Source organism: Suillus fuscotomentosus (assembly GCF_016647785.1).
Source record: "Suillus fuscotomentosus strain FC203 chromosome Unknown F5891scaffold_22, whole genome shotgun sequence".
Lineage (NCBI taxonomy): Eukaryota > Fungi > Basidiomycota > Agaricomycetes > Boletales > Suillaceae > Suillus > Suillus fuscotomentosus.
In genome coordinates, this window is record NW_024539534.1 from 102,410 (window position 1) to 129,231 (window position 26,822).

General features: G+C 48.8%; 11 protein-coding genes across 11 annotated transcripts; all 11 read left to right on the forward strand.

The window, feature by feature from the left end:
• Window positions 1–7,977: 7,977 nt before the first annotated feature.
• F5891DRAFT_950790 (uncharacterized protein) lies at window positions 7,978–10,804 on the forward strand (the record flags this gene model as incomplete). The annotated part of the gene is made up of 7 exons (XM_041374992.1): window positions 7,978–8,310; window positions 8,371–8,572; window positions 8,627–8,855; window positions 8,908–9,037; window positions 9,088–9,263; window positions 9,314–9,843; window positions 10,164–10,804. The coding sequence occupies 7 exons, from the start codon at window positions 7,978–7,980 to the stop codon at window positions 10,802–10,804; spliced, it is 2,241 nt and encodes a 746-aa protein (XP_041226861.1).
• An 86-nt stretch (window positions 10,805–10,890) lies between these two features.
• F5891DRAFT_929519 (uncharacterized protein) lies at window positions 10,891–11,073 on the forward strand (the record flags this gene model as incomplete). Its single annotated transcript, XM_041373929.1, has 1 exon — window positions 10,891–11,073. A coding segment is annotated over one exon (183 nt), but the record flags the coding sequence as incomplete, so codon positions are not given.
• Window positions 11,074–11,130: 57 nt separating this feature from the next.
• F5891DRAFT_901595 (uncharacterized protein) lies at window positions 11,131–11,295 on the forward strand (the record flags this gene model as incomplete). Its single annotated transcript, XM_041373471.1, has 1 exon — window positions 11,131–11,295. A coding segment is annotated over one exon (165 nt), but the record flags the coding sequence as incomplete, so codon positions are not given.
• Window positions 11,296–11,649: 354 nt separating this feature from the next.
• F5891DRAFT_929943 (uncharacterized protein) lies at window positions 11,650–12,106 on the forward strand (the record flags this gene model as incomplete). The annotated part of the gene is made up of 2 exons (XM_041373934.1): window positions 11,650–11,893; window positions 11,943–12,106. Coding segments are annotated over 2 exons (408 nt in total), but the record flags the coding sequence as incomplete, so codon positions are not given.
• Window positions 12,107–12,704: 598 nt separating this feature from the next.
• On the forward strand, window positions 12,705–12,869 carry F5891DRAFT_950567 (uncharacterized protein; the record flags this gene model as incomplete). The annotated part of the gene is made up of 1 exon (XM_041374980.1): window positions 12,705–12,869. A coding segment is annotated over one exon (165 nt), but the record flags the coding sequence as incomplete, so codon positions are not given.
• Window positions 12,870–14,701: 1,832 nt separating this feature from the next.
• F5891DRAFT_1028772 (uncharacterized protein) lies at window positions 14,702–15,885 on the forward strand. Its single transcript, XM_041361500.1, has 2 exons — window positions 14,702–15,209; window positions 15,257–15,885. The coding sequence occupies exons 1-2, from the start codon at window positions 14,924–14,926 to the stop codon at window positions 15,571–15,573; spliced, it is 603 nt and encodes a 200-aa protein (XP_041226866.1). The 5' UTR covers window positions 14,702–14,923; the 3' UTR covers window positions 15,574–15,885.
• Window positions 15,886–15,980: 95 nt separating this feature from the next.
• On the forward strand, window positions 15,981–17,482 carry F5891DRAFT_1028775 (uncharacterized protein). The gene is made up of 3 exons (XM_041361501.1): window positions 15,981–16,443; window positions 16,495–16,675; window positions 16,734–17,482. The coding sequence occupies exons 1-3, from the start codon at window positions 16,087–16,089 to the stop codon at window positions 17,288–17,290; spliced, it is 1,095 nt and encodes a 364-aa protein (XP_041226867.1). The 5' UTR covers window positions 15,981–16,086; the 3' UTR covers window positions 17,291–17,482.
• F5891DRAFT_1163793 (YjeF N-terminal domain-containing protein) lies at window positions 17,457–18,846 on the forward strand. The gene is made up of 7 exons (XM_041365336.1): window positions 17,457–17,564; window positions 17,628–17,675; window positions 17,733–17,868; window positions 17,919–17,956; window positions 18,010–18,033; window positions 18,095–18,441; window positions 18,492–18,846. Exons 1-7 carry the CDS (start codon window positions 17,526–17,528, stop codon window positions 18,577–18,579), a joined length of 720 nt encoding a protein of 239 aa, XP_041226868.1. The 5' UTR covers window positions 17,457–17,525; the 3' UTR covers window positions 18,580–18,846.
• A 331-nt stretch (window positions 18,847–19,177) lies between these two features.
• Window positions 19,178–20,654, forward strand: F5891DRAFT_1222568 (thioesterase-like superfamily-domain-containing protein; the record flags this gene model as incomplete). Its single annotated transcript, XM_041369447.1, has 4 exons — window positions 19,178–19,193; window positions 19,225–19,409; window positions 19,463–19,869; window positions 19,920–20,654. 4 exons carry the CDS (start codon window positions 19,178–19,180, stop codon window positions 20,218–20,220), a joined length of 909 nt encoding a protein of 302 aa, XP_041226869.1. The 3' UTR covers window positions 20,221–20,654.
• Window positions 20,655–21,138: 484 nt separating this feature from the next.
• F5891DRAFT_1187568 (acid protease) lies at window positions 21,139–22,864 on the forward strand (the record flags this gene model as incomplete). The annotated part of the gene is made up of 11 exons (XM_041366867.1): window positions 21,139–21,409; window positions 21,472–21,548; window positions 21,605–21,644; window positions 21,695–21,797; window positions 21,848–22,030; window positions 22,083–22,137; window positions 22,198–22,303; window positions 22,352–22,397; window positions 22,449–22,521; window positions 22,570–22,705; window positions 22,764–22,864. 11 exons carry the CDS (start codon window positions 21,139–21,141, stop codon window positions 22,862–22,864), a joined length of 1,191 nt encoding a protein of 396 aa, XP_041226870.1.
• A 1,143-nt stretch (window positions 22,865–24,007) lies between these two features.
• On the forward strand, window positions 24,008–25,952 carry F5891DRAFT_250109 (acid protease). Its single transcript, XM_041371070.1, has 11 exons — window positions 24,008–24,443; window positions 24,506–24,582; window positions 24,643–24,682; window positions 24,733–24,835; window positions 24,886–25,068; window positions 25,121–25,175; window positions 25,239–25,344; window positions 25,393–25,438; window positions 25,492–25,564; window positions 25,613–25,748; window positions 25,807–25,952. Exons 1-11 carry the CDS (start codon window positions 24,173–24,175, stop codon window positions 25,905–25,907), a joined length of 1,191 nt encoding a protein of 396 aa, XP_041226871.1. The 5' UTR covers window positions 24,008–24,172; the 3' UTR covers window positions 25,908–25,952.
• The last annotated feature ends 870 nt before the right edge of the window (window positions 25,953–26,822 follow it).

A 26,822-nucleotide genomic window follows, 5' to 3' on the forward strand; every position in this document is an offset into this window, starting at 1 on the left:
GATGACGAAGTCATCATCGACCATGAAGTCGTCCCCAATCTGGTCGTCCTCGATCACGTCGTCCTCGATCATGTCGTCCTCGAGCAAGTCGTCCTCAGGCAGGGCATCCTCAATCGCGTCATCATCGGTCAGGCCATCCTCCATATCTGCGAGTTTGCGCTTGACACTTGTCGCCAGAATGGTAGAGTGGGATGTTGAAGTTCAAGCGAGAGCTGCAGCTCGACGGATATCAGCATCGTAATATCCTCGGGGGACCTGTGTAGAAGGAGGAGGCTCGAGATCAGATTCCATGTCAGTGTCGGATCCATAGTTAACGAGGGAAGCTACTACTGGGGGGGTCGCCTCAACATTCATTTCATCGTCGGAAACGTCAGGCTGAATTGCGTTGATCTGTCGAGGAGTCAAATTGGCATTGCGATGGGATGGGATTGATTTGTTCGTACTGAAGTATCAGGGACCTTAGAATAAATCTTGACGCCCTGGTGATGCTTAATACATAAGAAAGAACTAGATAATTAAACTCACCTGAGCAGCTATTGGTTTGGACATACGGGCAAGGGCTTGAGAGTGCTCAACTGATTCAGCCAGATCATCGTCTGCAAACAGGGTCGTAAAACGATCTGCCACGTTGTCAGCCCCAGCATCGGCGATAGTATTGATGGGCGTGAGTGGGGCACCACCGCTACTGATAGTACTCCCCATGGTAAGTTTGGAAGAGGGAGCAGTACTGGAGAAGTCGGAAGGCATCGTAGATGGTCTTTTCCTCAATGCGTTGGAGGATGGCTTAGAACCAACACTGGCAGCGGGAACTTCCGTCCTCCAACCCGGGATACGCTGGACAGCAAAACCAAATTTTTGAGGACCTGATGTAGTGCTATCATCATCATGCACCATTAAATTGAAGAAGAAAAGAGCCGTTTCAGTGAGATGGTGCAACATAGTTGAGAAGCAAACGTCTTACACATCAGCAGACTTCTTATCGTCATCACGTGCCATCGTTGATTCATCGATAAGACCCGCTGCTTCGATTGCATCTCTTACTGGCGTCTTCACTGGTAACACTTTCCTCTTCTCCTTCTTCTTGCGTGACCCCGGCACTCGCACCTCTTCCTCTGCATCACTCCCAGGATGGTCGACGTTAGCACCGGCTGCTAATTTACCTCTAGCCCCACCACCCTTGCCATTAGCGCTAACGGCCTTATCTTCGGCCATAGTCAAGTTGGAGGTCTCCATGACTTTTACAGCCTTTTTTACGGGGCGTGGGCGTGGGCGGGGACGAGTAGGCTTTGGCGCATCAACACGTGCGGCTGCTTGGTCTGTCTCCATTTTTTTCTGAAATACAGCAATGCGGTTATGTCCTTCATGAACAGCCATTTCACTTGCCCTCTTTTCCTCCTCTACACGCTGATCGTCAGCGGCCTTTTGAGCTTTGGTACGTCTCTTTGTGTGGCCTTCGCCCCCGGTCAGGATATATCCTGGGTGCTGAGTTGCATTTTTAGCTCGAGTCGCCACACGCCTCGGAACCGCGCTGGCAAGCTGAGACATGGTATTGATGGAAGGTTTGGGAGGCTGGAGAACGAGAATACCCAACCAGTGGTGGCGGACGACAAGGTAAGTTTCGTCACAATTCTTCAAAAATTGTAGCCTAAGCTGACTCTGAATTCATACATATGACCCTACTTTGCTCTGACGTACCCACTAATATACTAGCGCGATCTTTTGCAGTCGCCGTTAATATTGGGAGTCTCTACCATTTTTCAGGCACTCCGGATAATATCAGTCCAACGCTTTGCCTGTGAGACATCAATGTCATGGTTCTTTGACACCTTTCCGACGAGGAGATAGTCTACTAACACTCCCCGCACCGTTAGTACTAGTTTTTGTTTGTTGGCGCAGTGAGACTGAGGTATACCACCGCTTTTCCAGTGTAGAAAGCTTTTTCGGTACAGTTTGCTCGTGTCCGAGCCCCAAATCTGGCCTCCATTATCAAATTTGTCACATTGGTACCGGTGATTATGGACGGTTGCACCCCAAACCTTGAATCTAACGGTTAGCCTTCAGAACCTTCGTCAACATCCAGCATAGCACACATGCCTCCCCGTCGTGCTCACCACCTGCTTCAGCTTCCATGCCCAGTTCCAGGATGTTCACGCTGGTTTCGAAACCAGTCAGGTCTTACACAACACAGGCGCTCGCTTCACCCAACTTTACCTGTTTCAGCACCGTCCCCTCAGGATCATCCCTGGCCATCTTGTTCACCCTCCCGCCCTCGAGATTTCTCACTGCCCCCTCCGGATTTTTCACCTCCACCCCGGTGTAGAGACTCGTGTGTCTCATGGTGTGATATGGCAGGTTTCACTAGGAAGTATACAGCACAAACTCGCAGCGTCATTCTGTGCGCTACCCACAGCTATCTCTATATGACGCGCAGCTTTCCCACGCAACGCGCGCCATGCGCGCACCATTCCCGCGCTTCGCGATGTATACGCGCGCGCGCGTTCCTGCGCTTGCGCGCCCTATGGCGCCAGCCATCCAGAAGCATCCATCCACTGTCCACCAAGCTCCCTAGTGCGTATATTTCCATTTCCTTTATTAGCATAGTTCCACCTTTATTTTTATCATGCATTCTCACTCATATATATATTTACATACCTACTCGGTAGCGCTTCGGCTCCGCTTGACCGCGCTTAGGCGCGCTATATAAGCGCCAGCAGTACATACTATTACGAACCTACTTTTCCTACTTTTCACTTACTAGTTACTACCCACTTACTACTTAGCAGAATATAGTAGAAAGCTATTCCTTTACATTTTGCACTCTTATATCTCCTATCTTGCTTTATATCACTACTTAAGCTTAGTTTCTCATTTCCGCATACTCGCGCGCGCTTTCCCGCGCTTCGCGCTAATACGCGCGCGCGTTCCCGCGCCTTTGTACCTTGCGCACACCTGCGCTTTCTCGCGCTTCGCTTAAGCGCACACTTCTAGATCCTTGCTGCACTCACTTCCCCTATAGGGTCGAACGCACTTGCTTCTCAAGTAACGCAGACTAGGCAGCGCGCGACCTTACAACTTTTACAGATACAGTCAGGAGCTTCTTTTGTTCCTCATTGTATTGTTGTTTCTACAACTGGAGCCCACTGCGAGGGGAGCAGTCAGCAAGATCTAGTTCCGCGCATTTCGCGCATACAGGTCAATATCTTTGCATTTCAAAAGCTAATCATTTTCTAGTCATGCATTCTCGCGCCTTGCGCGCGCGCAATATTAGCACGCCTGTGCGCCTCGCGCGCGCACCTTTCTCGCACTTCACACTATTTAACGCATAAAGGTCAATCTCTTTGCATATTCAAAAGCTAACCAATTTCTAGTCACGCATTCTCGCGCTTTCCCACCCCTGTGCGCCTTGCGCGCGCACCTTTCACGCGCTTCAATGCCCTTCAGAATGCCCATCCGCGGCACAGCAAACGCGCCCAAGTTCGATGGCACTACAGACAACCTCGCCGAGTTTATTGACACCTATGAGCAGCTCGCTGATGATGCAGGACTCCAAGGACTCGACCGCATCAAAGGTATTATCCGCTACCTTGAGCGCGACGATCAAGAACTATGGGGCGGAATGCCCGAGGCGCAAGTAAGCGATTACGACGCCTTCTTAGATGAGGTGAAGGTAATGTATCCTGGATGGGACGGTAAAAGGCGCTACGCGCTCGCAGACTTGCGCGCCATCGCGCGCGAATACGCTAACAAACCAATGCTCTCTTGCACAGAACTAAGCAATTACCTGCGCGCATTCAGGAAGATTATGCAGCCACTCATGGACGAAGACCGTATTGGAAAGGCCGAACGCGACCACTTATTCATGGAAGGAATCCCTAGCGATGCTCAGGCGCAAATCCGCTTGCGCCTTATGATCAAGTTCCCTGACCACCACCCATACGACCCATACCCATTCATGGACGTCTTCGCAGCTGCGCAGTTCCTATTACCTGCGCACGCTTTTCCCGCGCCAAGCGCGCCAGTTAGCGCGCCCATAGTAGCACCAATTGCCACCTTAGTCACAGCAACTGTGCCAGTGCAAGCTAAAGTGGCTAAGTACAAAGATCAATACCACGCGAGTCGCGCAACGCAGGATACGACCATTAGCGCTAACGCAACAGCTGGACTCTTCTATCGCGCACCCTCAGAAGCTGTACTTGACAAAAGGCCACCAGTTCCTATTCACGCGCCTCACGCGCGCGCCTTTCCCGCGCCTTCGCGCGAATCACGCGCACCTCAACCATTAACTGCACCAGCATGCAAAGCCATACCAGAATGCACCACCTTAGATCACGAACTCGAGCGCGCGCTTGCTAAGCGCAACCAGAAGCACACCACAGGCGCCTCTTCACCTTCACCATCAGCATCATCTCCTTCGCAATCTCCATCATCACCAATCGCATCGCTAGTCAGGGATGACTCTAAACATCTATTGCACACTAACGCGCCAGTTGAAACACGCGCGCCTATCGCTATCGCATCGCGCGCGCCTATCGCCATCACCTCGCCAGCAGTCAGGGATGACTCTAATCATCCATTGCACACTAACGCACCACTAGAAACATGCTCGCCCCTCGCTATTGCATCGCTTACGGAAGAAACCTCGCCAATCGCACCATCGCCATCACCGCTATCACCACTCGCATCATTAGAGGTCAGGGATGACCCTAAACATCAATTGCGCCTTAGCGCGCCTATAGAGGAGCCTCCTACCGCATCAGAGGCTCAAGTTGCACCTTGCATCAACCAGAGTTTGCCTCTGGTAACTCCAATTGTCACTAACGATTGCGCGCATGTCGCGCTTTTTGCTTCCAGTGACTATCGCTTGCCAGTAAAGCATCCGTGCATCATGCTGCACATCCACCAAGCGGAGCATGTCTCAGGCGACCCTGGCGCAACTCAGGCGCACCATATTGCGCCTGAGGACGCGCAATGCGCGCGCCTCGAGGTATTGTATATTTACCCTCATCTCATTTCGCGTTTTCTGTCTCTTTCATGTTTGAAGCTCTTAAGGAGCTATATGATGATTCCAAACACTTTAATTTCATCTTCTCACCACCCCTTGTTCACGCGCCATGATCACGCGCATCGCGCAATACGCGCGCGCGTTCCCGCGCCTCGCGCATTCATAATTGTAGCAGAGTTTTCATGCTATTGTGTTTCTATCACTTCTCCCCTTTTAAATTGCATTTCTTTCATTCAACACAAGGTATATTACAATCAGTCATCCAGGCGCGACTTAGGCGCGCGCCTGACACATACATACGCGCCTAACACCCCTATCATCACCTTTAACTTCGCACTTCCCACATTTATTCACATTCTTCGCGCTTTTGCTTACCATGTCAATTTCATTCCTGCGCGCCTTGATGCGCACTATTCTCTTTCACCTATGCGCCTATTGCGCCTTGATATACCACCCTTACAGCCCATTTGCGCGACATTTGCGCCTAATTCCACACTATATACATTTCTCGCTAACACATTTGCAGAGAAATGGCCATTCCTCGCGTGTTCGGCCAATATAATCAAATTCGCGCGAAATCGCCCCAAGGCGCGCACATCGCGCGCACCCTATCAGCTTGTAGGGCGCCCCTACACCCCTTGCAGCGCCTCCCATTGGCGCGCCTTCAACCTGCAGCGCGTTGTGCAGGAATTCATTCTGCCAGTCACAAGCCCCCCCCAAATACGCCAGCCTTGCGCATTCCAACCCTACCTTGGGTAAAGCGTCAGCTCGCAAGAGACGCGAAGCGCGCTAGTCACGCGCGCTCGCACGCGCTCAAGGAGGAGGATCGAGCGCTTCAGCGGCGCATCAAAGGAGGAACATATACCAACACTGTTTCATAGGATATTGTTTGTTTTACCCTGGGTTTCGTCCAGTGCTCTTTCATTTCATTTTCTCTCATTATAACACTGTCCAAAAGACTAATAACACACTGATATATGCATATAGGAATCACCTAGAAGAAAAACAACCATAGATCGTGCCCACCTAGCTCAATAGTATATTTCCTCTTCGCACGCATGACGCGGCACCATGCTCCTTTTTACCTTAGAACGCGCACATATGCGCGCAGTCTTCCCATGCTCACGCGCATATACGCGCAATCTTCCCGCGCACATACGCTTCATGCGCGCGCGTGCGCGCTTCCCGCGCCTTTCTCATAGGAAGGTGTAGATGTTGACAGCTGCACGAAGAAGACAAGTCGGATAGGACATCCGCAAAGTTTACCATTTTCCCTTCATATTTTCACTTATAGTTTTACTCATGCTGTTCAAACCTTTAGCAACTAATATTTAGCACGCCTAGTAGGACTTGGTTTGGACATGGATTGGATTGCTCCTGGACTGCGCCACTTCGCACCATCCCCACAGAATACAACACATGCGACACTCATGCGCGTTCTCGCGCCTTGCGCGCGCGCACTTTCCCGCGCTATATGGATATGCGCGCATCTCGCCCACGCTTTGCGCGCCACATCCATATCACCCTTGCATCATCGCCCCACACCCATGGCACATTAATCACATCAGAGTCACCCTCGCAATCCACCATGCTACACTTCATTCCCGCGCCTTCACGCATAGCGTGCGCACATTCTCGCGCCTCGCGCGTAACATGCGCGCAACTTCCTGCGCTTCACACATACCATTCTTATGATCACGCATTCATCGCCCAACAACCAAAGCATCGTACATGCATCGCACATGCATACTATCATGCGAAACCCTCACCACACACGCGCTGAGTGGGGACACTCAGAATTTAAGTCCCTGGGAGATGTAGAGACTCGTGTGTCTCATGGTGTGATATGGCAGGTTTCACTAGGAAGTATACAGCACAAACTCGCAGCGTCATTCTGTGCGCTACCCACAGCTATCTCTATATGACGCGCAGCTTTCCCACGCAACGCGCGCCATGCGCGCACCATTCCCGCGCTTCGCGATGTATACGCGCGCGCGCGTTCCTGCGCTTGCGCGCCCTATGGCGCCAGCCATCCAGAAGCATCCATCCACTGTCCACCAAGCTCCCTAGTGCGTATATTTCCATTTCCTTTATTAGCATAGTTCCACCTTTATTTTTATCATGCATTCTCACTCATATATATATTTACATACCTACTCGGTAGCGCTTCGGCTCCGCTTGACCGCGCTTAGGCGCGCTATATAAGCGCCAGCAGTACATACTATTACGAACCTACTTTTCCTACTTTTCACTTACTAGTTACTACCCACTTACTACTTAGCAGAATATAGTAGAAAGCTATTCCTTTACATTTTGCACTCTTATATCTCCTATCTTGCTTTATATCACTACTTAAGCTTAGTTTCTCATTTCCGCATACTCGCGCGCGCTTTCCCGCGCTTCGCGCTAATACGCGCGCGCGTTCCCGCGCCTTTGTACCTTGCGCACACCTGCGCTTTCTCGCGCTTCGCTTAAGCGCACACTTCTAGATCCTTGCTGCACTCACTTCCCCTATAGGGTCGAACGCACTTGCTTCTCAAGTAACGCAGACTAGGCAGCGCGCGACCTTACAACTTTTACAGATACAGTCAGGAGCTTCTTTTGTTCCTCATTGTATTGTTGTTTCTACACCGGCCATCATCTCCCATACTTCCTGATCCAATTCAAGAGGATGTACACAATGATGCAGAATTTACTGACACGAGCGAGCGTTGCTATCGCACATACCATTCAACATTAAATGGTAAGTTTCATTCAAGTTTGAGTACTCCGTTTTTGACTCAAATGTACGCTTAGGACGACCATGCGCGGCTGATGGGACATTTCTGCCATATGGCACCCCTCCGACTCCTGTGCCATTGAAGGCTCCTGATGATTGGAGCCCATATCGCACTAGGATTGAGTTTGAGGCGGCAGAGTTCGCATTCAAAAAATGTCATATGTCGGCAAGAAATTTGGATTTCTTGTGTGACCTAATGGCCGCGACTCTCGCAAAACACCACGACACCCCTCCATTTGCTGATCACAAAGATCTGCACAATGTCATAGATGCGACGCAGCTTGGTGACGTCCCTTGGCAGTGTTTCTCTGCTCAATATACAGGAGAACGACCTGAGGTTGCCCCACCGTGGATGGACGATGAATTCGAGGTCTGGTATAGGGACCCCCGCGCAATGGCGCACAATATCATCGCTAACCCTGACTACAAGGACGAAATCGACTATGTACCATATCGTGAATACGATGCATCGGACGCCACACGCCGATGGAAAGATTTCATGTCCGGAGACTGGGCATGGAAACAAGCAGTACGTCTTCCATCTCTTTCTGATATCGCTCGTAAATAGTATAGCTAATATTTCATCAAGGACACCATATCACAAGATCCAGAAACACACGGATCCGCTTTGGTCCCAATTATTCTCGGTAGTGACAAAACTACTGTCTCTGTGGGCACTGGTAATAACGAATACTATCCCCTCTACGCCTCGATCGGTAATGTACGCAACAACGTGCGACGCGCGCACCGTGATGCTCTTGTCATCATTGGTTTCCTCGCCATACCCAAAAGTACGTATATTCATATTTTAAATTTCGTTTTCCGTCATCTGATCTGCATTTCAGCTGACAGGAGTCATTCTAAAGATGACGCATTTCGGATATTTCGCCGCCAGCTATTCCACAGTTCGCTATCCGTGATTCTCTCCAGCCTCAGACCTGTTATGACCACGTATGAGGTCGTGCGCTGTGGAGATGGTCATTTCCGGCGCGTTATATATAGTCTAGGACCCTACATAGCGGATTACGAGGAACAACTCGTGCTATCCTGTGTTGTCAAACATTGGTGCCCGAAGTGAGTATTGGCACTTGCAGTCAGTATCCATTCACACTAACAATTTGTGTAGATGCATTGCAGTTCGCACAAACCTTGATGGTGGTGGCATCTACCGCACCCGCGAGTTTACTGATTTCTTGATCAACGAGCTACACGCAGATGTATTGTGGGATGAATTTGGTCTTATTGGTGATCTCGTCGTGAGTGGAACAAGCCGCTCTTCAATACCAGACTAATCTATTTTGTGTAGCCATTCACTAATGACTTCCCCCGAGCTGACATTCATGAGTTGCTGTCGTTTGACCTTCTCCACCAGCTCATTAAAGGGGCCTTCAAAGACCATCTCGTTGATTGGGTATCAAAGTACCTCAAGGCCGTACACGGGACCAAACGATCAGAGGAGATCATGAGCGACATAGATCGCAGGTATGTCAACTTATTCATTTACTCAACAATTTTATTTAACAATAAGCCAGAGTTGCTGCTGTAGCATCATTTGCTGGTCTACGACGTTTTCCTCAAGGCCGCGATTTTAAACAATGGACGGGCGATGATTCCAAAGCGCTCATGAAGGTATTTCTTCCGGCTATCGAAGGTCACGTACCTCAAGACATGGTGCGTGCGTTTCGCGCATTGTTAGAATTCTGCTATCTTGTCCGGCGCAACATCATTACCGAAGATACCTTGATTCAGATTCAAGACGCACTTTGTCGTTTCCATCATTATCGCAAGATATTCGATACCGTCATTCCCACCTTCTCACTCCCCCGTCAGCACTCGATGGCTCATTACGTGGACATGATCAGACTCTTCGGTGCCCCTAACGGACTGTGCTCATCGATCACAGAATCGAAGCACATCAAGGCAGTAAAGGAGCCTTGGCGGTGGTCGAGCAGGCACAATGCTCTTGGTCAGATGCTTGTGACCAATCAGCGCCTTGATAAACTTGCAGCATCGCGCGTGGACTTTGATGCGCGAGGGATGCTCACTGGCACTATTTTGTCGAGTGCTTTAGCTGCTCTTGGTAAGTTTGTTTAAATTTCTTTATCGAATTTCTCGCATATTCAATGGTAATGTACAACGGCAGATGAAAACGAACAAGTTGCCCCCGCTATGGCACCACAACCCCATGCCCCTGACAATGAACCGCAACCAGATGCCCCCGTCATTGAACCGCAACCAGACATGGACGATGGCGAAATTGTTGATGGTCCAACGGTACTTGCTTCTGTAGCACTCGCGAGAACTCCCCGTAAGTAACCTCCTGCAGTGTTTAAACTTGATCCTCACCACTGTATCACACAGAAAGAAAACGGGCACAGACAGTCGCAGCATTAGCACATGAAGTCGCTGTTCCAGATCTACGACGCCTCATTCGGTACTTCCTGTTCTCTCAGCTCAACCCAGATGATGCCCGCAACCCCGAAGATATCCCAGCTGCCGGCTTGCCTCGACATGAAGGCAAGCTTCAGGTCTTCAACTCTGCTGCCGCAACGTTTTATGCTCCCAGTGATCTGAGTGGCATTGGCGGCATGCGACGTGAGCATATCCGTGCATGTCCACTCTGGCGGAACGAGTACCCGCGCAATGATTGTGTGTTCATTAACACTGATTCAGATGCTGAAGGGATGCGAGGACTCGAAGTTGCGAGAGTCATATGCTTCTTTTCTTTCAAGCACGACTGGGAAGTATATCCATGCGCTCTCATACAATGGTTTGAGAAGATTGGTGACTGTCCTGATGAAGATACTGGCATGTGGATGGTCGCTCCAAGTTTTCATGAGGACAGCTCGAGGGACCTTGCTGTCATTCATATCGAGACGGTCTTCCGTGCAGCCCACTTGATACCCATCTACGGTTCTGAGTACATTCCTCCCTCCCTCAAGTTTTATCAGTCTCTTGATACTTTCGGCTCATTCTACGTCAACAAATACGCTGATCACCACGCGTTCGAGATAGCGTCCTGACTGGATGACATAGGTGGGTCCTCAGTTCAATTTTTGGTCCGTTGCTAATATTCAGGTCCTAGGACATTGCATGACGACAATATCCAGTCGCTGTTCCAGAAGGTCTCCCACTGGCTGTAACTCTTGCTCTGGCATTCGCCACCAAGAGGATGACGAAAGAAAACCTCCTGGTGCGCGTCTTGGGCTCCTGCGAGACGATGGCCAACTCTTCCATCATCTGCACCGACAAGACCGGTACTCTCACCCGCAACGTCATATCCGTGGTCGCAAGCCCACACAGGAGCTCTGGTTCGAATACCCTGTGTGACGATTTCAGCATCGATTAATCAATGCTCAACACCGTTCTGAGCCGGCCACTTCTTTCGCTGTTTAATGCGGCCATCGCTGTTAACTCTACTGCGTATGAGGACGAGGAGAAGGAGACTGGGAAGCGTGTGTTTGTGGGAAGCAAGACGGAGACGGCACTTTTGAACTTTGCGAAAGAACTTGGGTGCGTTTCTACGTCAAGGGTGCTAGCGAGATTTTGACAAAGTTGTGCAGCAGCCACGTTGTCGTAGAACAGAATGGGAGCTCTCGCCCCAGTACCGAGTCCAACGATGTCGAGGTGGCAGATATCGATGGCGTCTCGCAAGAGAACATGACGAGGACTATCATTTTCTACGCAAATCAGACTCTGCGGACTATCACCCTGTGCTATAGGGATTTTCCGTCTTGGCCACCACCAGGGATGCAAGGCACTGCGATTGACGATGTAGGTATATTTTCAGTGATATTTCGACATACTCATTTAGTTCTAGGTGCCCTACGACGTCATCGCCTAGAACTTAACATTGATCGGAATCGAGAAGCAGATCTTGATCCGGTCTGTCTACCGGATCACCGTCATCCTATTATTCCACTTCCTTGGCATCACAATTTTGGGCTATGCAGACACGTCGGGGAATGCCACCATTGTCCAGACTCTCGTCTTCAATGCGTTTGTCTTCGCTCAGATATTCAACTTGGTGAACTCACGAAGGCTGGACCGGAAGCTCAACATTTTTGAAGGCATGCTTAACAATTGGTACTTCATGGCCATTACTCTCATCGGTGAGTCGAGTCATGTTATACCTGGACTACCCTCACGGCTGGTTTGCAGAGATCGCTGTTCAAGTGGTCATCGTGTTCATCGGTGGCACCACATTCCAGGTGACACGTATTGCTGGTCGTAAATGGGGCATCTCACTTGCCCTCGGCTTCGTATCCATCCCCTTGGGCACGCTCATCCACCTACTGCCCAACAGACCCTTTGAACGCCTCTTCATCATGATGCGCTTACTCCCCAAACCCGAAGGCGGTCTTCTCAAAGTTCGCCCAGATGTTGAATGGAACTCTGTGATTGAACTTTTGCGTGACAATCTCGCCACGTTCGCTAACCTGCAGGGCGGGCGACTTCACTCGTCTTCATTTGTTGTGAAGAGCCATCAGGCTAGACTGCACGAAGATAAACGTGTTCCTCTGTATGTGTTGATGTTTAGTTTGTGAGATGGAATCCTTAATTTTTTCTAGCCCCTCGTTGATGACTATGATACCGACGCTTATTGCATCTTCCATCGGAGCTGGCTGGGCACCACAATCACGCGGTACACCGTCTGACCCTGCTCGTTATGATCCCTCAAAGTCCTCTGCTGCTCTCTGGGAAGGCAGGCTCCAAATTCATCCCGATACCAAGCCAGATGATGCACTGTATCGCACAAAATGGGGTGATGGCATCATGTGCGTTGTCTCTTGCGGTCGAGTTGTTCTCTATGCTGACGCATAGGTTTGCAGCTTTGATAGTGACTGGTGAATAAGCTTCTGGTTATCGTTTGGAAAGACGTACTGATGATGATGTCTCAGGAATCCCCATGCTGATCTTTAGGCTCAAGATCGTGCTCACCATATCGGCCAGACAAAGGCTGTCCGAATCCTCCGTTTCATCACAGGGAAGAGTGTCGAAGAAGCTATGTATGCTCGTGCGCGGTACAAGCTCGATATCGACGACAAGGTCATCCAAGCCGGTCGATTCGACAACAAATCAACATAGGAAGAGCAGGAAGAATTCCTGGTAGGTGTTGCAGCAGCTCTCTCACATAACGAATAGCTAAATGAGTGGTATGCAGCGGTCCATCCTCGAAGCAGATCAAGAGGAGGAGAACGAAGAGGCCGGTGACATGAATGACGATGAACTCAATGAGATTTTCCGCACGATGGATCTTCAGCGAGAACGGGATGCGTTGGACGCATGGCGTGCGATCAGCAACAGGGGGAAGCCGTCGTTACCGCTCATGCAGCTTGAAGAGCTGCCTGAATGCTATCAGACGGATGAACTGTTCGAGCCGAAGGAGATTGATGATGCTATCCAGGGCCATGGTCAGCGTCGTCGTAATGTCGTCAATTATAACAATGGTCTTAGCGATGAGCAGTGGGCGATGGTACGTCTAGTAGGATGTCGCGATGCATGCATGCTGATCGGGATGTTAGGCTGTGGAGGACGGTGAAGATTTGCAGGAACTCGTCGATCGTGCCCGTGGCAAGAAAGAACGACGCGCTGCCAACAAGCTTCTCAAGGAAACCGATACGCCTGGTCGTAGTACTCCAGCGTCAGACTTGGGTGTCGAGGTCGAGTTCACAATGGGGCATGCGAAGGTACGTGTTTATTCTATCTACTATACATTGATACAATGCTGACGGTGAATATTTGCGGGTCAAAGTCGCGAAAACGACACTATGAGGACCAGGTAAGTCTTCATTGATTAAGAGACATCCTAGGACTCACTTTAGGCTGGAATCACGAGCGACTCGTTCCGTCTCGATTCCTCTCGCCGATCCACCCCTTCACCCTTTCCCAAAGGCCCTTTGGCACCTCCGCATTCGCCTCTGCCTCCTCTGCTTCCGCCTCAGCCCGAATCGCCTCATTCGCCCTGATCGCAACATCGATCCATTGGCGCTTCCTCCCTCGCACGCTATCAAAAGACTTTGAAGCTGCCATTTACTTAACGAGATCTCGTCAATACGTCATACTTATAAGTACACTTGCACCACTTACTGTAGTTTTGTGCCTTGAAATAAATGTGTGTCCTTTTGATGCTTATCTGCGCATTATCGCGCTTGTTTGTCACGCGCTTTCTTTCGACTAAGACACTCAATCAAATAAATGTAAATAAGTGGTAAATAATATTTATTGACTGGCGGCAAGTCTCGAAAAAGGAAGTCAAGCAATGCGTGAATTTACTGATGTACTACACTAAGCTATACTCATGAGTCAAAAGTGCATCAATATCATACCCTGATGCACTCTCTGAGCTTTGATTGAGTACATTGATCTCTTCAACAAAGCCAGTTGGCACCGTGGATACCTTCTGCCCCATCATTTTCTGACAGTTGGTCAATCCTGGTGATCAGAGTCTGCTGCAAGGGGAGGAATCCATGCAAACGACCTTTGAGTTGACTTGGAAGTTGCAGAAGCAATAGATCCGGGGATAGAATTGATAGAATTCAGCCTTGATTGCATTTTTTGTAGTGAGCCACACTAGGCACGAGCATGCCCGATGATCATATTTTTCAGTCAATTAGATGGATGCTGTTGTGCCGAGCAGCAGTTGCATGTGAGAAAGTAGTGATTTGAGTTGTTTTTGACCAAATTTTGACTTTCTCCCCAGTAACTACTAACAAAGTGGTTGGACACAATTTTTTGGACAGAATGGCCCTTGGGCTTCTAGGCCACATGTCATATTTTTATTGTTTTTTAGTAGGAACAAATACTAGTTCAGCGTATTTCTGCCGACTTCTGCCAACCACCCTTGACCTACTGCCGGCAATTGCCGCTTGGCAATTGCCACTGGCAGAATGGCAGCATTCTGCCAACAACACTACCAACATCAAACTTCTTTTTGACAAGCGAAAATTGTGGGTCTTTTGCTGATGTAAAATAGCAGACTCATGGTCGGTGCTTTGCGGAAGGAATGTTTTTACGGCAGAAGAGTTTTTACTAAAAATCTTTAGCACGCCTAAAGAAACCATATAAAAGCAGGTGGCTCGTATCTCAATCCTTAGCCATTGCCCAACCAACTCTCACTTTTCTTCTCTATCTGCTTGCTCATGATGACCCACAACGAGCTATGGTTAACTTATCACCAAGCATCACGCTGCAACAAGCCAGCGACCACTCAGTTGGTGGAACTTGAGTTTCAGAATGAGAAGTTAACTGACTTGGAAGATGTGCTCGAGCATTTATTCCGTCAGGGATTCGTCGAGGCCCAGCATCGGTCGCTGTCATATTGGGAGAACCACAGCGGGCAGCGTCTCAACCCAAGTGATGCCCTGGAAGAACTGCTGACAGAAGGTGCAGGCAAATGCCCCCAGTCTGCTCTTAGGCTGGTCATCGGTGAGTAATTAGTTTTTGACGCGAAGATTGGTCCTTACCCCGGGAAGCCGATTGTCCACCTCATGTGTGGTTCAGCTATGTTTACACTCACAAGAATGTGACGCCCGCCGTGACGCAGCGCGTTAAATTTTGCCATGCCCAGGAGGCAAAGCTGGAAATAATAGCCCACCTCACCAACCACATTTTCCGTAATGGCTATCTCCCCGCACGATATCGGACGGTTGTGACATGGCAAGGGGCTTGTGGAAGGAAGATAGAAGAACACGAAAAGCTTGATGCTCTGCTTACCGCAGGAGAGGGTCTCTCTGAAACTTCGCCCCTGCGTCTCATTATAGGTAAGACTCGTAGTTGCCAGTTTTCCTGAGGTTTTCGCTAATGGTGTCATAGATGCCACCCACACGCATGCCGAAACATGTCATGCAACTGGTCACTAGGAACGAGAGTTGGTGACCATTTTATGGAGGGAGTCGGGCTGGTATATATTGCTCCTTATCGTGCTCTGGAAAGCACTGTGACTTTGAGCTATGATTGGTAGTTGTGGGTGTTTTAACGTTGAATGCCAGATTGTGAACTGCCCGTTCGAGTTGCACGAAGGACTGCCAATGATCATGGGTAAATTGATGGTCCTGCATAATTAGAAGCGTTGAAACGTTGAGGATGTTGAGCGGAACGTTGGCAATCACGTACCTGATGTACAGTTCTTAGTCATCCATCCAATTTGGAACGGGTTAGGGCCGGCGTGTACGTGCCTAAGACTTGCCGTAAGCCATCTCTTTCACAGGCCCCTTGCAGGTAGTCCATCATCATCCCGGTTATCTTCCTTTCGTTACATTCACGACAGTGGAGTAATTTATCCGAGGTTGTGCCACGCTCAGCTATGGCGAAGAGGCATTACTCGGCTCTATCGCAGCCCACCCTCTCAATGAGCGAGCTGATATGCAAAACCCTCGATCATGATGCTACAGACATGTTAATCGACAAGTGGCTTGAGCACCGCAATGATGCGTATTGGGAATGGTTTCAAGGTGTCAGAGAGCGAAAGCATGCCGCAAACTCTCTCAGACGCCAAGTCCTCGTCTGGAATAAAGGAGATTTTCTTCCAGAAAACATCTTCTGTCGCACAGTCGACACCGGTCGTCTGATTCCTCTGGATCGCACCTGGTCGACACATGTATATCACCACAGGTCAATGCAAGACCGAAAATTGTCCATGATGCCTGTTGTATTTACTATGGTAAGGACTTAGCTGCTAGATCTTGATCAATGTCACTGATGATAATCTTAGCTGCCTGAGCTGATGATGCTCAGAGGGATGCACGACATTGGCTGTGACGATGTCTACATCATTGTTACAGACATGAAACGCCAAGAGATGGACGATGTAACAGAATACTTCAACCTTGTTTGTCGACATGCATTCGGGCGCACGTGTAAACCTAGCGTGGAGAACGAGATCCAGTTCAATCGTTTGTGACCATCAATCCGTTACCAGTCTGCATGTTGACATTGATTTATGGGTCCTAGATATGCGTTTGAGCCATACTCTCCTCAAACAACGACGCACACCATGTTTTCCTCAGATTGATATCGCTTTCCGAGCCATTCTCCACGAGAAACGACCGCCTTTCATCATCTTATTCTCCCATCAGACCACTTCCTATTCCCAAATTTTATTCACACACCCACTATTCGTTCCATCAGAAGAAATATTTTTTGACTTTCCTAGTGGTTGTCCCAACCCGTGCTGTAACGACGACTGCGAAATGATACGCTTTCCTCGTCGTGGCATTGAAGGTGCAGTAGTATTGTCGATAAAACGCGGTCGTCGAAATGGGAGGAAGGTGAGATCTCGGGAGATGTGCAACTGGATCGACTGCAGCATTTGTTTCAACGAAGAAACATCGCAGTACGCCGAGAGTAGTGAAGGATCGCAGAGCAGCGCCGACAGTGGGGATACTCCGAACAATAATGGACTTGTGTGTAGCAAGTGCCGGTTGGTGAAGTATTGTTCTCCTGAACATCAAAAAAAGGACTGGGAAGAGCATCGTCGGGTTTGCGCTAAGTCAGCTGCTATCATCTGACTGTACCTCGTGGACAAGCTCTCGATTTTTTCTTCATTGGAAGACGTTAATATTCTTGCTATTGTTGTACTGTGGTCTACTGCATTTTTATTGTACGCCGGTCATTATTTTTCACTGTCTGCATCTTGTTGTAATTGCCATCACTGATGTTGTTTATCGATTATTCAATATTATATTTGGGTTTGGACTTTCTGCGAATTTCAACTTCCCACATTCCCTCTAGAAATCAACCTATATGTCCATCCGTTACCTTACCGCGCAGCTGGCCCAACAGGTGCATAGAACATTCAACATTATCGTTGCGTATTAACTACGAGCTCATCCGAGTAACGGGCAGATTGATGAGGAGCTTATGAATGCTGTTGGGGCGTTCAGTTTGGATCAGGCACGGGGCTCCAGTCCTGTATCAGCATACGATACTCAAGCATAACCCGTATTGCAGTTGATGGAGCTGGCTGGGTTGGCCTGCGCCCAAACGCTATCTACAGTGTACAGCAAGGAAAAGTATCCGAAAGTCTTGGTATGTTGTGGACCAGGAAACCAAGGAGGAGATGGATTGGTTGCGGCTAGACATCTTGGTATGCTCTTAGAGTGACCCACCCCTTGCTCCTGTGCTGATTTTTCTCAGGGATGTTTGGTTACAAGCCAACGATATACATGCCCAAGGTAAGTCACATCCACCTAGTGAAGTAACAGTCTCGAAATGTAACCCCTAACAGCCAGGCTCAAAAGACATCTATAGGGTTAGTCCACATCGTGAAGTGTTGTTCTCTATCTGATACAGCTTCTTAACGGGACTGGTAGCGCCTGCAAAAACAATGCATCAACATGGACATCCCCATCGTTCCACCTGCAGCATCTGCTGAGGAGCTGCCTCACCTCCTTCAGTCCTCGAACCTTATCCTGGACGCCATTTTTGGGTTTTCGTTCAAACCGCCAGTGCGGGCACCGTTTGATGATGCACTGAAGCTTATATCTGCATCCGGGCTCCCGATTGTCTCGGTGGATATTCCAAGTGGATGGGATGTCGAACTCGGAAATGCAGAAGGCGTCGGGTTGAATTCTGACGTCCTGATCAGTCTGACAGCGCCAAAGGTAGGAGCGAAATACTTCAAGGGAAGACATTTCCTCGGAGGGCGTTTCGTACCAAAGTAAGTATTGACAAGTTAAATGCTGGAATGATGTCCATACTTGCTGTCAGGGCAATGCAGGAGAAGTTCCAGCTCAACCTTCCTGAGTATCCTGGATTCGATCAAATTGTGGAACTACCGAGGAACTATATAATGTAGCTTTATCTATGGTATTATGACATGGGTAGGAGTGATATGACGGTTGCACTGTCAAATATGAATGCACCCATCAGACAAACGACGCCGCTCACGGCATGATTTAAATTTTCCTCTTTCCAGCTTCCTACGATATTTACATGATGGTTTCAACTCGTCGAGAGCTTCATGGGTATACAACAACGATAGCGGACACCACAGGATGAAATTTGACGACTCAATGATTCCTATGAGTGTATGTCAGTACAGTACATAACTTAAAGTTGAACCATGCTCTTGATTTTTGAAAGTATTTCTTGTATCTTTGTGTTACCTTTGTGTGTCAGCGTTTGGTTCCCGTTTGCTTTCCTCTATAGCAGTCGGACCGGCTTTGGGAGATTACCGTTCACTATTACTTTTGCAAGTCATCCAAACTGTATGGTCCCCCTAGTGCGAGCTTTATACGTTTCGGAAACCTCGCGGTGTAGTGAAACTGCTACATACGTGACGGAACTAAATGGTAGTTGGGTGATTGGGTCGTGAGTTTTTGGTTATATCTAGTTGTGTGCTCATTGCGAAGGCGAGCCACGATCATTCTTTAGAATTCCTCAAGGAGGTATGCATGTTGCTTTGCGAAGGTCGTTTTATGATAACAAGACATCTCGCCAGGTTATACATTGGGGCAGATCGTAGAAGCTTGCACTCGATTTCAATCGGAGACAGTACATAAGGATCCCATCCACGTAACCGCCCATTTTCTTCGCGCGACGAATGTTGGGCCTGCGGAAGTGCGCGTTAGTGTCCAGAAGATAGGGAAAAACTTTACAAATCTTTTAGCGGATCTCGTCCAGGGAGTGAGTGACACACCCGCTCTCCGTGATTGTCGTGTGGTTGATCGTGTGAGCAGGGGCACACCAGACTGACGTCCCATCTTATTTTTGGTGATCTTACTCCTGTGCCGGGGGAAATTCCTCGCAGTTTAGCAGCACCATCTCCATATGCTCGACGCCTACCCCTGCACGATCATCCTTCTGCGGCCGTCCGAGATAGAATGAGGCATGTCTGGAGGTTCCACTCTCTTCTGAGTTGGTCCATAGACCACACCATTTTGGCGTGCAATGCTATGCGTAGCCAGACCCGAGTTGATACTGAAATCATAGGTGGAGGAGGCGTCGAATGGGGTGCATGGTGTGAGCTAACCAGACCAGAAGATGAAATAAAGCCTTCATCTATTCCATTTTTCGGGGACATGTTTCTCAATATCCCTTCCCTCCTACCTGACTCAGAGCCAGCTAGTCACGGAACATTAGATTGGTTCGTTCGGTCCTGTATTCTAGTCACGTAGCGTTGACTCCCTTCTCTAGTTGGTTCCCGACCGTGACCATGACAGTCGAATTCAAGGCCCGTATTCCCTCATCTCAGGATTATGCTTCTCGAACGGTCGGCTTATATAGCGAATCACGTTTTTTGACTGATCCCCACGGAAGACATAATGCTCGCGTTGAAGTCTGGACCGCCCCTTCTGCAATTGGCCAGGGTAAATTAGAAGCTGGTTGGAGGGACAAGCAGTACTGCATTGCAGTTGTTGACCAAATGGCCCTCACTCTGCCTATGGACCTCAATCACCGTCAAGGCAGCAGAAACAAAGTGATCACTAAGCTGTAGACTACTAACCGGTGATACGGTGGTTTCGAGAGTCGAAACATATTTGAGCTGGACTTAGAGTTTCCACGTATTTCCGTATGGTCGGAATGCAGCTATCGCCGGTCGTAGGCATATGTATGGACACTGTGGGATGTTGCAACGTCACTCGGATCTCGATGTCTGGCTTAGCCGTATATCCAAAACTCCATATTTGTCTCTGCGGAGAGCCTGGAGCACAATTCTTCCCACCGACCGTGAAATCCGTTCTCAGGATTAACCGAACGAGGGATTGGCGCAGTAACCAGAATTGGCACGTGTTGTTGACGTTCTTTGTCCTGCTCAGACCGGACACATGGAAGCTTCGCTATCTCTGTCTTGCTCAGACCCAGAAGCCTCTCTATCAGAGACGGTTATACAAAGCTCCGACTCACCGACCCTGCCTTGCCTACAAGCTTTACCATCATCCTGCCAGGGGCATTGATGTCACGGTGTGTTTGCAAGCGAACATGATTACTAGTGGTGACTATTTCATGACAGGCAGGTGTCATGGTACGGGGAGCGATTGTTGTTCTGATAAAATATCAATAGGTTCGCACTCCTCGGATCTCACACTTCTCTGATCTTTGCTCGCATCTGGAATGCCCCGCGTTCGTGCCTGCACTCATTCTGATGAAGATCATTGTTGTCATTGTGGTTCCTCGGAGCACGGTGGATGCTGTGATGACATGTCAATCGACAAGGTTATTTTTGGGAGGCTCTCCCCTTGAAAAAGTCTTTCTTTCCCTCTTAGTGCTTCACAGCATCAATATACTTATCCTCCGGCTACTAGTAACGCCTAGAAGCCTTGGACCACCTCCAATCCGACTTATATAAGGTGTGTCACTCGACGCAGTTATCTTCACTTTGTCTTCCCAACTTTTATCTCAAACCACTCAAACCATGTCACACGTCGTTATCCGTGGAATCCCCTTTGCGACTCGTTTGCGCGCAGCCAAAGGTGGTGCCAAAGAGCTTCTTGAACGCGACCGCGCCCGCGCACAGAAGTTCCTGGCTGGCAAGTCCCACCATGCCTTCGTTGCTGCCAAAGCCAAACACGCCAGCAGTACTGGCGCGAACTCTAGCATCGATGTCACTGATTCAGGTGTCACTTACACTACGCAAGTCGGTGTTGGAAGCCCAGCGACCGATTATACATTGTTGATCGATACTGGTTAGTGGAATATTAGTGACGTGAATGAATTGGCACTCATTTATATGTCAACGATATTCCAGGTAGTTCGAATACTTGGATTGGTGCAGACCTGCCATACAAACCCACAGGCACTAGTCACAACACTGGAAACACTATAGTGAGCTAGCTGCTTCCAGTGTTACGATGCTGTTAACAGACTGGTCTGGAATCTAGAATGTCAGCTATGGTTCGGGAAGTATGTCCGGAAAGGAATGTAAGGACTGCTTGTTTCGGCTACAATCGCACCAACTAAATGTAGACCAGACACCGACACCGTGACCTTAGGGCCAGACTTGGTTATCCAGAACCAAGGCATCGGCGTGGCTTCAACCGCGCAAGGGTTCGAGGGCGTCGATGGTATATTGGGGTAACATCTGGTTTGAAAAGTAATGACTCGTAGTGCTGATGCCTTTGCAGTGTCGGTCCGGCAGACCTTACACAGGGAACCGTGTCTAACACGACGGAAGTGCCTACGGTTACCGACAACTTATACGCACAGGGAACAATCTCTTCCAATTCACTCGGCATCTCCTACGAGCCATCCTCCACGGCTAACGTATCTAATGGAGAGCTCACATTCGGTGGGACTGATAGCACCAAGTTAGAAAACATCTTTCTTTTGATTCTGACTTTGTCTGACATCATATGTCAGGTACACTGGCACACTCAATACTGTTCCGCTTACCACCACCTCTCCAGCCTCGGCGGTAAATCACAGCCTGACTGAAAATGTACTGCTTACTAATATTGACGATCATCCATCGTAGTATTGGGGTATCAATCAGTCGGTATCGTACGGCACTAGCCAAACAATCTTGAACACGACTGCCGGCATTGTGGACACTGGCACTACCCTTCTTCTCCTTGCCACTGGTATGCACATGTCCCACTGTGATATTTGTTACTCACCGAAATGTGCAGAGGCTTTCCAGGCCTATCAGAAGGCAACTGGTGCCGTCGAAGACTCGTGAGTTGAGCTCGATGAGCCTAAGATGTTCTGTTATCTTATGTGGATCAGGACGACAGGTCTCCTAACCATCACGTCGGCACAATATGCTAAACTTCAAAGCCTGTACTTCAATATTGGCGGTGTATGTTTTTCTCTCGTATGATGAACCTCTGGTTGATTATTGGAATAGGTCACCTACGAGTTTACGCCTAATGCTCAGATCTGGCCACGTGGTCTGAACAGCACCCTCGGAGGAAATGAGGGACAGATCTATCTGATCGCGTCTGACCTTGGTTCCTCAGTGGGGAGCGGGTTGGATTTCATAAGTACGTCCCATGATATCTTACTGGGGCCTTGGTCTTACAACTATCATGCGTATTCCAGACGGATTCGGCTGGATTCAACGCTATTACACTCTCTTTGATACCGGGAACAAGCAGCTCGGTCTTGCGACAACGGCATACACTGATGCTGATACCAACTGATGATAGTTCACGCAAAGTTCTCACATTATTTTCAAGTTTAATTTGAAATAGTTTCAGGCGTGTACTAGTATTTGCTAGTAAATATTCTAGAGAAAATCATCTTTGTCATCAGCATTACATTACCACAGTCAGATGTAACACGAAGTCTCAGACTGAAAGATACGATCATTAGCCTGGGTACGGTTGAAAAGTTGATACTTTTCAACAGCTGCCTGTTAATGACTAGTGTTGATAACACTGTTGAAAATGTCGGAAATTTCGACGTGAGGATTTCGTACACAAAGTAACCAGATAGGTTTATAGCTGATTCCGCCAGTTTATGTGTAAATCAGGTGAGATGAGGTTATGTAGAATGGGACCTGTGTTGGTGTGGCGGCGGCGGAGGTCAAAGTTCCGTTGTGCACTCAGCACTGTACCACCAAGGTCACGTGATACGTCACGGGGCGGATGTAGAACAGCTGTTGAGTACCACCGCCATGACCAGCACCTGCTAAAATTCAAACTCCTCGCTTCGCCTGCCAAATCACTTCGAGATCGACCAGCCTGGGTTCGCCGATCGACTTGTCCGTGGCGTATAAGCCAGGTGGTCACGAGCCTAGGTTACTCTGACACATTCAGCATTAGCGCATTTCCCAGTGATTTTTATAAGAACTTCTACTATCCACAGTGATTGGCACCTACAAGTTGTTGACCCTCTCTGTTTTGCTCAGACTGTACATATGGAAGCTTCGCTATCTCTCTACCTCTGTCTTGCTCGGACCAGATGGAAGCTTCGCTGTCAGAGACACGGCGATACAAAGCTCTGGCTCATCGACCCTACCTTTCCATGCAAGCTTTACCATTATCCGGCCAGGGTCACTGATGTTTGTTTTCGAGCAAACATGACTAGTGGCTTTTTCATGACAGATCGGTGACATGGTACATAGCTTCGGACTTCTTGGATCTCGCACTTTTGCATAGTATCTCTGGTCTTTGTTTGATCTGGAGTGCCCCTTGTTCGTACCTGCACCCATTCTGATGACAATTGCTTTTGCATTAACTTGTTGTCATTATAGTTTCCCGCCAAGCTACGATAATAACTATGTTGATATTTCAGTCGACAAGGTTATTTTTGGGAGGCTCTCCTCTTGAGAGGGTCCTGCTTTCCCCTGGCAATGCCTTACAGTATCAATATATCCTCCGGCTATTAGTGATGCCTACAAGCCATAGCACCCATCTCCAACCAGACTTATATAAGGAGTGTCACTCGACGCAGTTGTCTTCACTCTGTCTTCCCAACTTCCATCTCAAACCACTACCACTCAAATCATGTCACACATCGTTATTCGTGGAATCCCCTTTGCGACTCGTCTGCGCGCAGCCCAAGGTGGTGCCAAAGAGCTTCTTAAGCGCGACCGCGCCCGCGCACAGAAGTTCCTGGCTGGCAAGTCCCACCATGCCTTCGTTGCTGCCAAAGCCAAACGCTACGGCAGTACTGGAACAGACTCTAGCATCGATGTCACTGATTCAGGTGTCACTTACACTACGCAAGTCGGTGTTGGAAGCCCAGCGACCGATTATACATTGTTGATCGATACTGGTTAGTGGAATATTAGTGACGTGAATAAATTGGTACTTATTTATATGTCAACGATATTCCAGGTAGTTCGAATACTTGGATTGGTGCAGACCTGCCATACGAACCCACAAGCACCAGTTACGACACTGGTAACACCATAGTGAGTGAGCTAGCTGCCCCTAGTGTTACGATGCTGTTAACAGACTGGTCTGGAATCTAGAATGTCAGCTATGGTTCGGGAGGTATGTTCGGAGAGGAATGTAAGGACTGCTTCTTTCGGCTTCAATCGCACCAACTTAATGTAGACCAGACACCGACACCGTGACCTTAGGGCCAGACTTGGTTATCCAGAACCAAGGCATCGGCGTGGCTTCATACGCGGAAGGGTTCGAGGACGTCGATGGTATATTGGGGTAACATCTGGTCTGAAAAGTAGTGTTTCGTAGCGCTGATGCCTTTGCAGTGTCGGTCCGGCAGACCTTACACAGGGAACCGTGTCTAACACGACGGAAGTGCCTACGGTTACCGACAACTTATACGCACAGGGAACAATCTCTTCCAATTCACTCGGCATCTCCTACGAGCCATCCTCCACGGCTAACGTATCCAATGGAGAGCTTACATTCGGTGGGACCGATATCACCAAGTTAGAAGACATTTTTAGCTTTATTCTGATTTTATCTAACACCACGTGTCAGGTTTACTGGCACACTCAATACTGTTGCACTCACCACCACCTCCCCAGCCTCATTGGTAAATCACACCAGCCTGACTGAAAATGTACTGCTTACTAATATTGACGATCATCAATCGTAGTATTGGGGTATCGATCAGTCGGTATCGTACGGCACTAGCCAAACAATCTTGAACACGACTGCCGGCATTGTGGACACTGGCACTACCCTTCTTCTCCTTGCCACTGGTATGCACATGTCCCACTGTGATATTTGTTACTCACCGAAATGTGCAGAGGCTTTCCAGGCCTATCAGCAGGCAACTGGTGCCGTCGAAGACTCGTGAGTTCAGTTCGATGAGCCCATAATGTTCTGGTATCTTATATGTGGATCAGGACGACAGGTCTCCTAACCATCACGTCGCAGCAATACGCTGAACTTCAAAGCTTGTACTTCAATATCGGCGGTGTAAGTTTGTCTCTCGTATGATGAACCTCTGATTGATTGTTGGAATAGGTCACCTACGAGTTTACGCCTAATGCTCAGATCTGGCCACGTGGTCTGAACAGCATCCTCGGAGGAGAGGAAGGACAGATCTATCTGATCGCGTCTGACCTTGGTTCCTCAGTGGGGAGCGGGTTGGATTTCATAAGTACGTCCCATGATATCTTACTGGGGTCTGTGTCTTACAACCATCATGCGTATTTCAGACGGATTCGGCTGGATTCAACGCTATTACACTTTCTTTGATACCGGGAACACGCAGCTCGGTCTTGCGACAACGGCATACACTGATGCTGATACGAACTGATGACAGTCCCCGCACCGTTTTCTGTCGCGGAATTATCTTATTTTGACGATCACAGAGGACTTTAAGCTACCTATCCAATGTATGTAAGTTTACTTGTAAATAGTTTCAGGCGTGTAGTAGTAGTTGCCATGGCTAGTAAATGTACCAGAGAAAATCACATCTTTGTCATTAGCATGACCTGTGGGATGTAACGCCAAGTCTGAGAGATTGGATATCATGATCGTAGCTGGCTACATACAGCATCATGATCGAATACTGGCGGGGCCACTGCAGTGATTTGTTAAGTCAATTTGCGGACCTTCACCTCTAATTCGGAGCGTTTGACTACGACATCTTCGTGCTGAGAGTCAGGACTATATTACCGCAGGTGATTCGAGCATTTCCCTATATATGCAATTGGTAATGCAATTTAAAGTTACTGTCGACCTCGAGTGACAGCGAAATGCATGTGTTCCTAAGGCCTAAACCCTTGACAGGAATTTCCAATCTACTAGCAGCGCATCATAGTCAAACGCCTCTGGACCCTCGCGATCAGTCGATCATTAAATGGTAGTAGCATTGCGAGAGTCACCCCGAAGTGGTCGGTTTGGGACAAAGTAGGGACACGGCAGGCCCATCGGCACAGCACATCGGCACAGCATCTCCAAGCGGAGCATGAAAGTTGCCCTCAGGTGCCGTGTCACGCGTCACTGGACCACGCTGAATTCGACTGCAGACAATTTCTAGATTGATCATCACACCTTAACATTTCCTAGGCGTCGTTCTTGCCCAGGCCGATGACAGGTACTGCCGTACGGCACATTTGGTGATCTGATCAGCATCGGTGTCCTTAAGCATACGCTTATCCACTGAGCACTGGCCCAGGCTGCTGCCGTGCCACGACAATGAATCAGACTCTGTATCTTGCAGAATGAC

Bases quoted from the DNA above. Each gene is read 5' to 3' on its own strand.
- F5891DRAFT_1028772 (XM_041361500.1), top strand. From the start codon at position 14,924: ATGATGACCCACAACGAGCTATGGTTAACTTATCACCAAGCATCACGC. The intron at 15,210-15,256 runs GTGAGTAATTAG...TACCCCGGGAAG, and splicing joins TGCTCTTAGGCTGGTCATCG to CCGATTGTCCACCTCATGTG.
- F5891DRAFT_1028775 (XM_041361501.1), top strand. From the start codon at position 16,087: ATGGCGAAGAGGCATTACTCGGCTCTATCGCAGCCCACCCTCTCAATG. The intron at 16,444-16,494 runs GTAAGGACTTAG...TGATAATCTTAG, and splicing joins TGCCTGTTGTATTTACTATG to CTGCCTGAGCTGATGATGCT. The intron at 16,676-16,733 runs GTTTGTGACCAT...TATGGGTCCTAG, and splicing joins GAACGAGATCCAGTTCAATC to ATATGCGTTTGAGCCATACT.
- F5891DRAFT_1163793 (XM_041365336.1), top strand. From the start codon at position 17,526: ATGTCCATCCGTTACCTTACCGCGCAGCTGGCCCAACAG. The intron at 17,676-17,732 runs GCACGGGGCTCC...CCCGTATTGCAG, and splicing joins GGGCGTTCAGTTTGGATCAG to TTGATGGAGCTGGCTGGGTT. The intron at 18,442-18,491 runs GTAAGTATTGAC...ACTTGCTGTCAG, and splicing joins GGAGGGCGTTTCGTACCAAA to GGCAATGCAGGAGAAGTTCC.
- F5891DRAFT_250109 (XM_041371070.1), top strand. From the start codon at position 24,173: ATGTCACACATCGTTATTCGTGGAATCCCCTTTGCGACTCGTCTGCGC. The intron at 24,583-24,642 runs GTGAGTGAGCTA...TCTGGAATCTAG, and splicing joins ACGACACTGGTAACACCATA to AATGTCAGCTATGGTTCGGG. The intron at 25,439-25,491 runs GTGAGTTCAGTT...TATGTGGATCAG, and splicing joins ACTGGTGCCGTCGAAGACTC to GACGACAGGTCTCCTAACCA.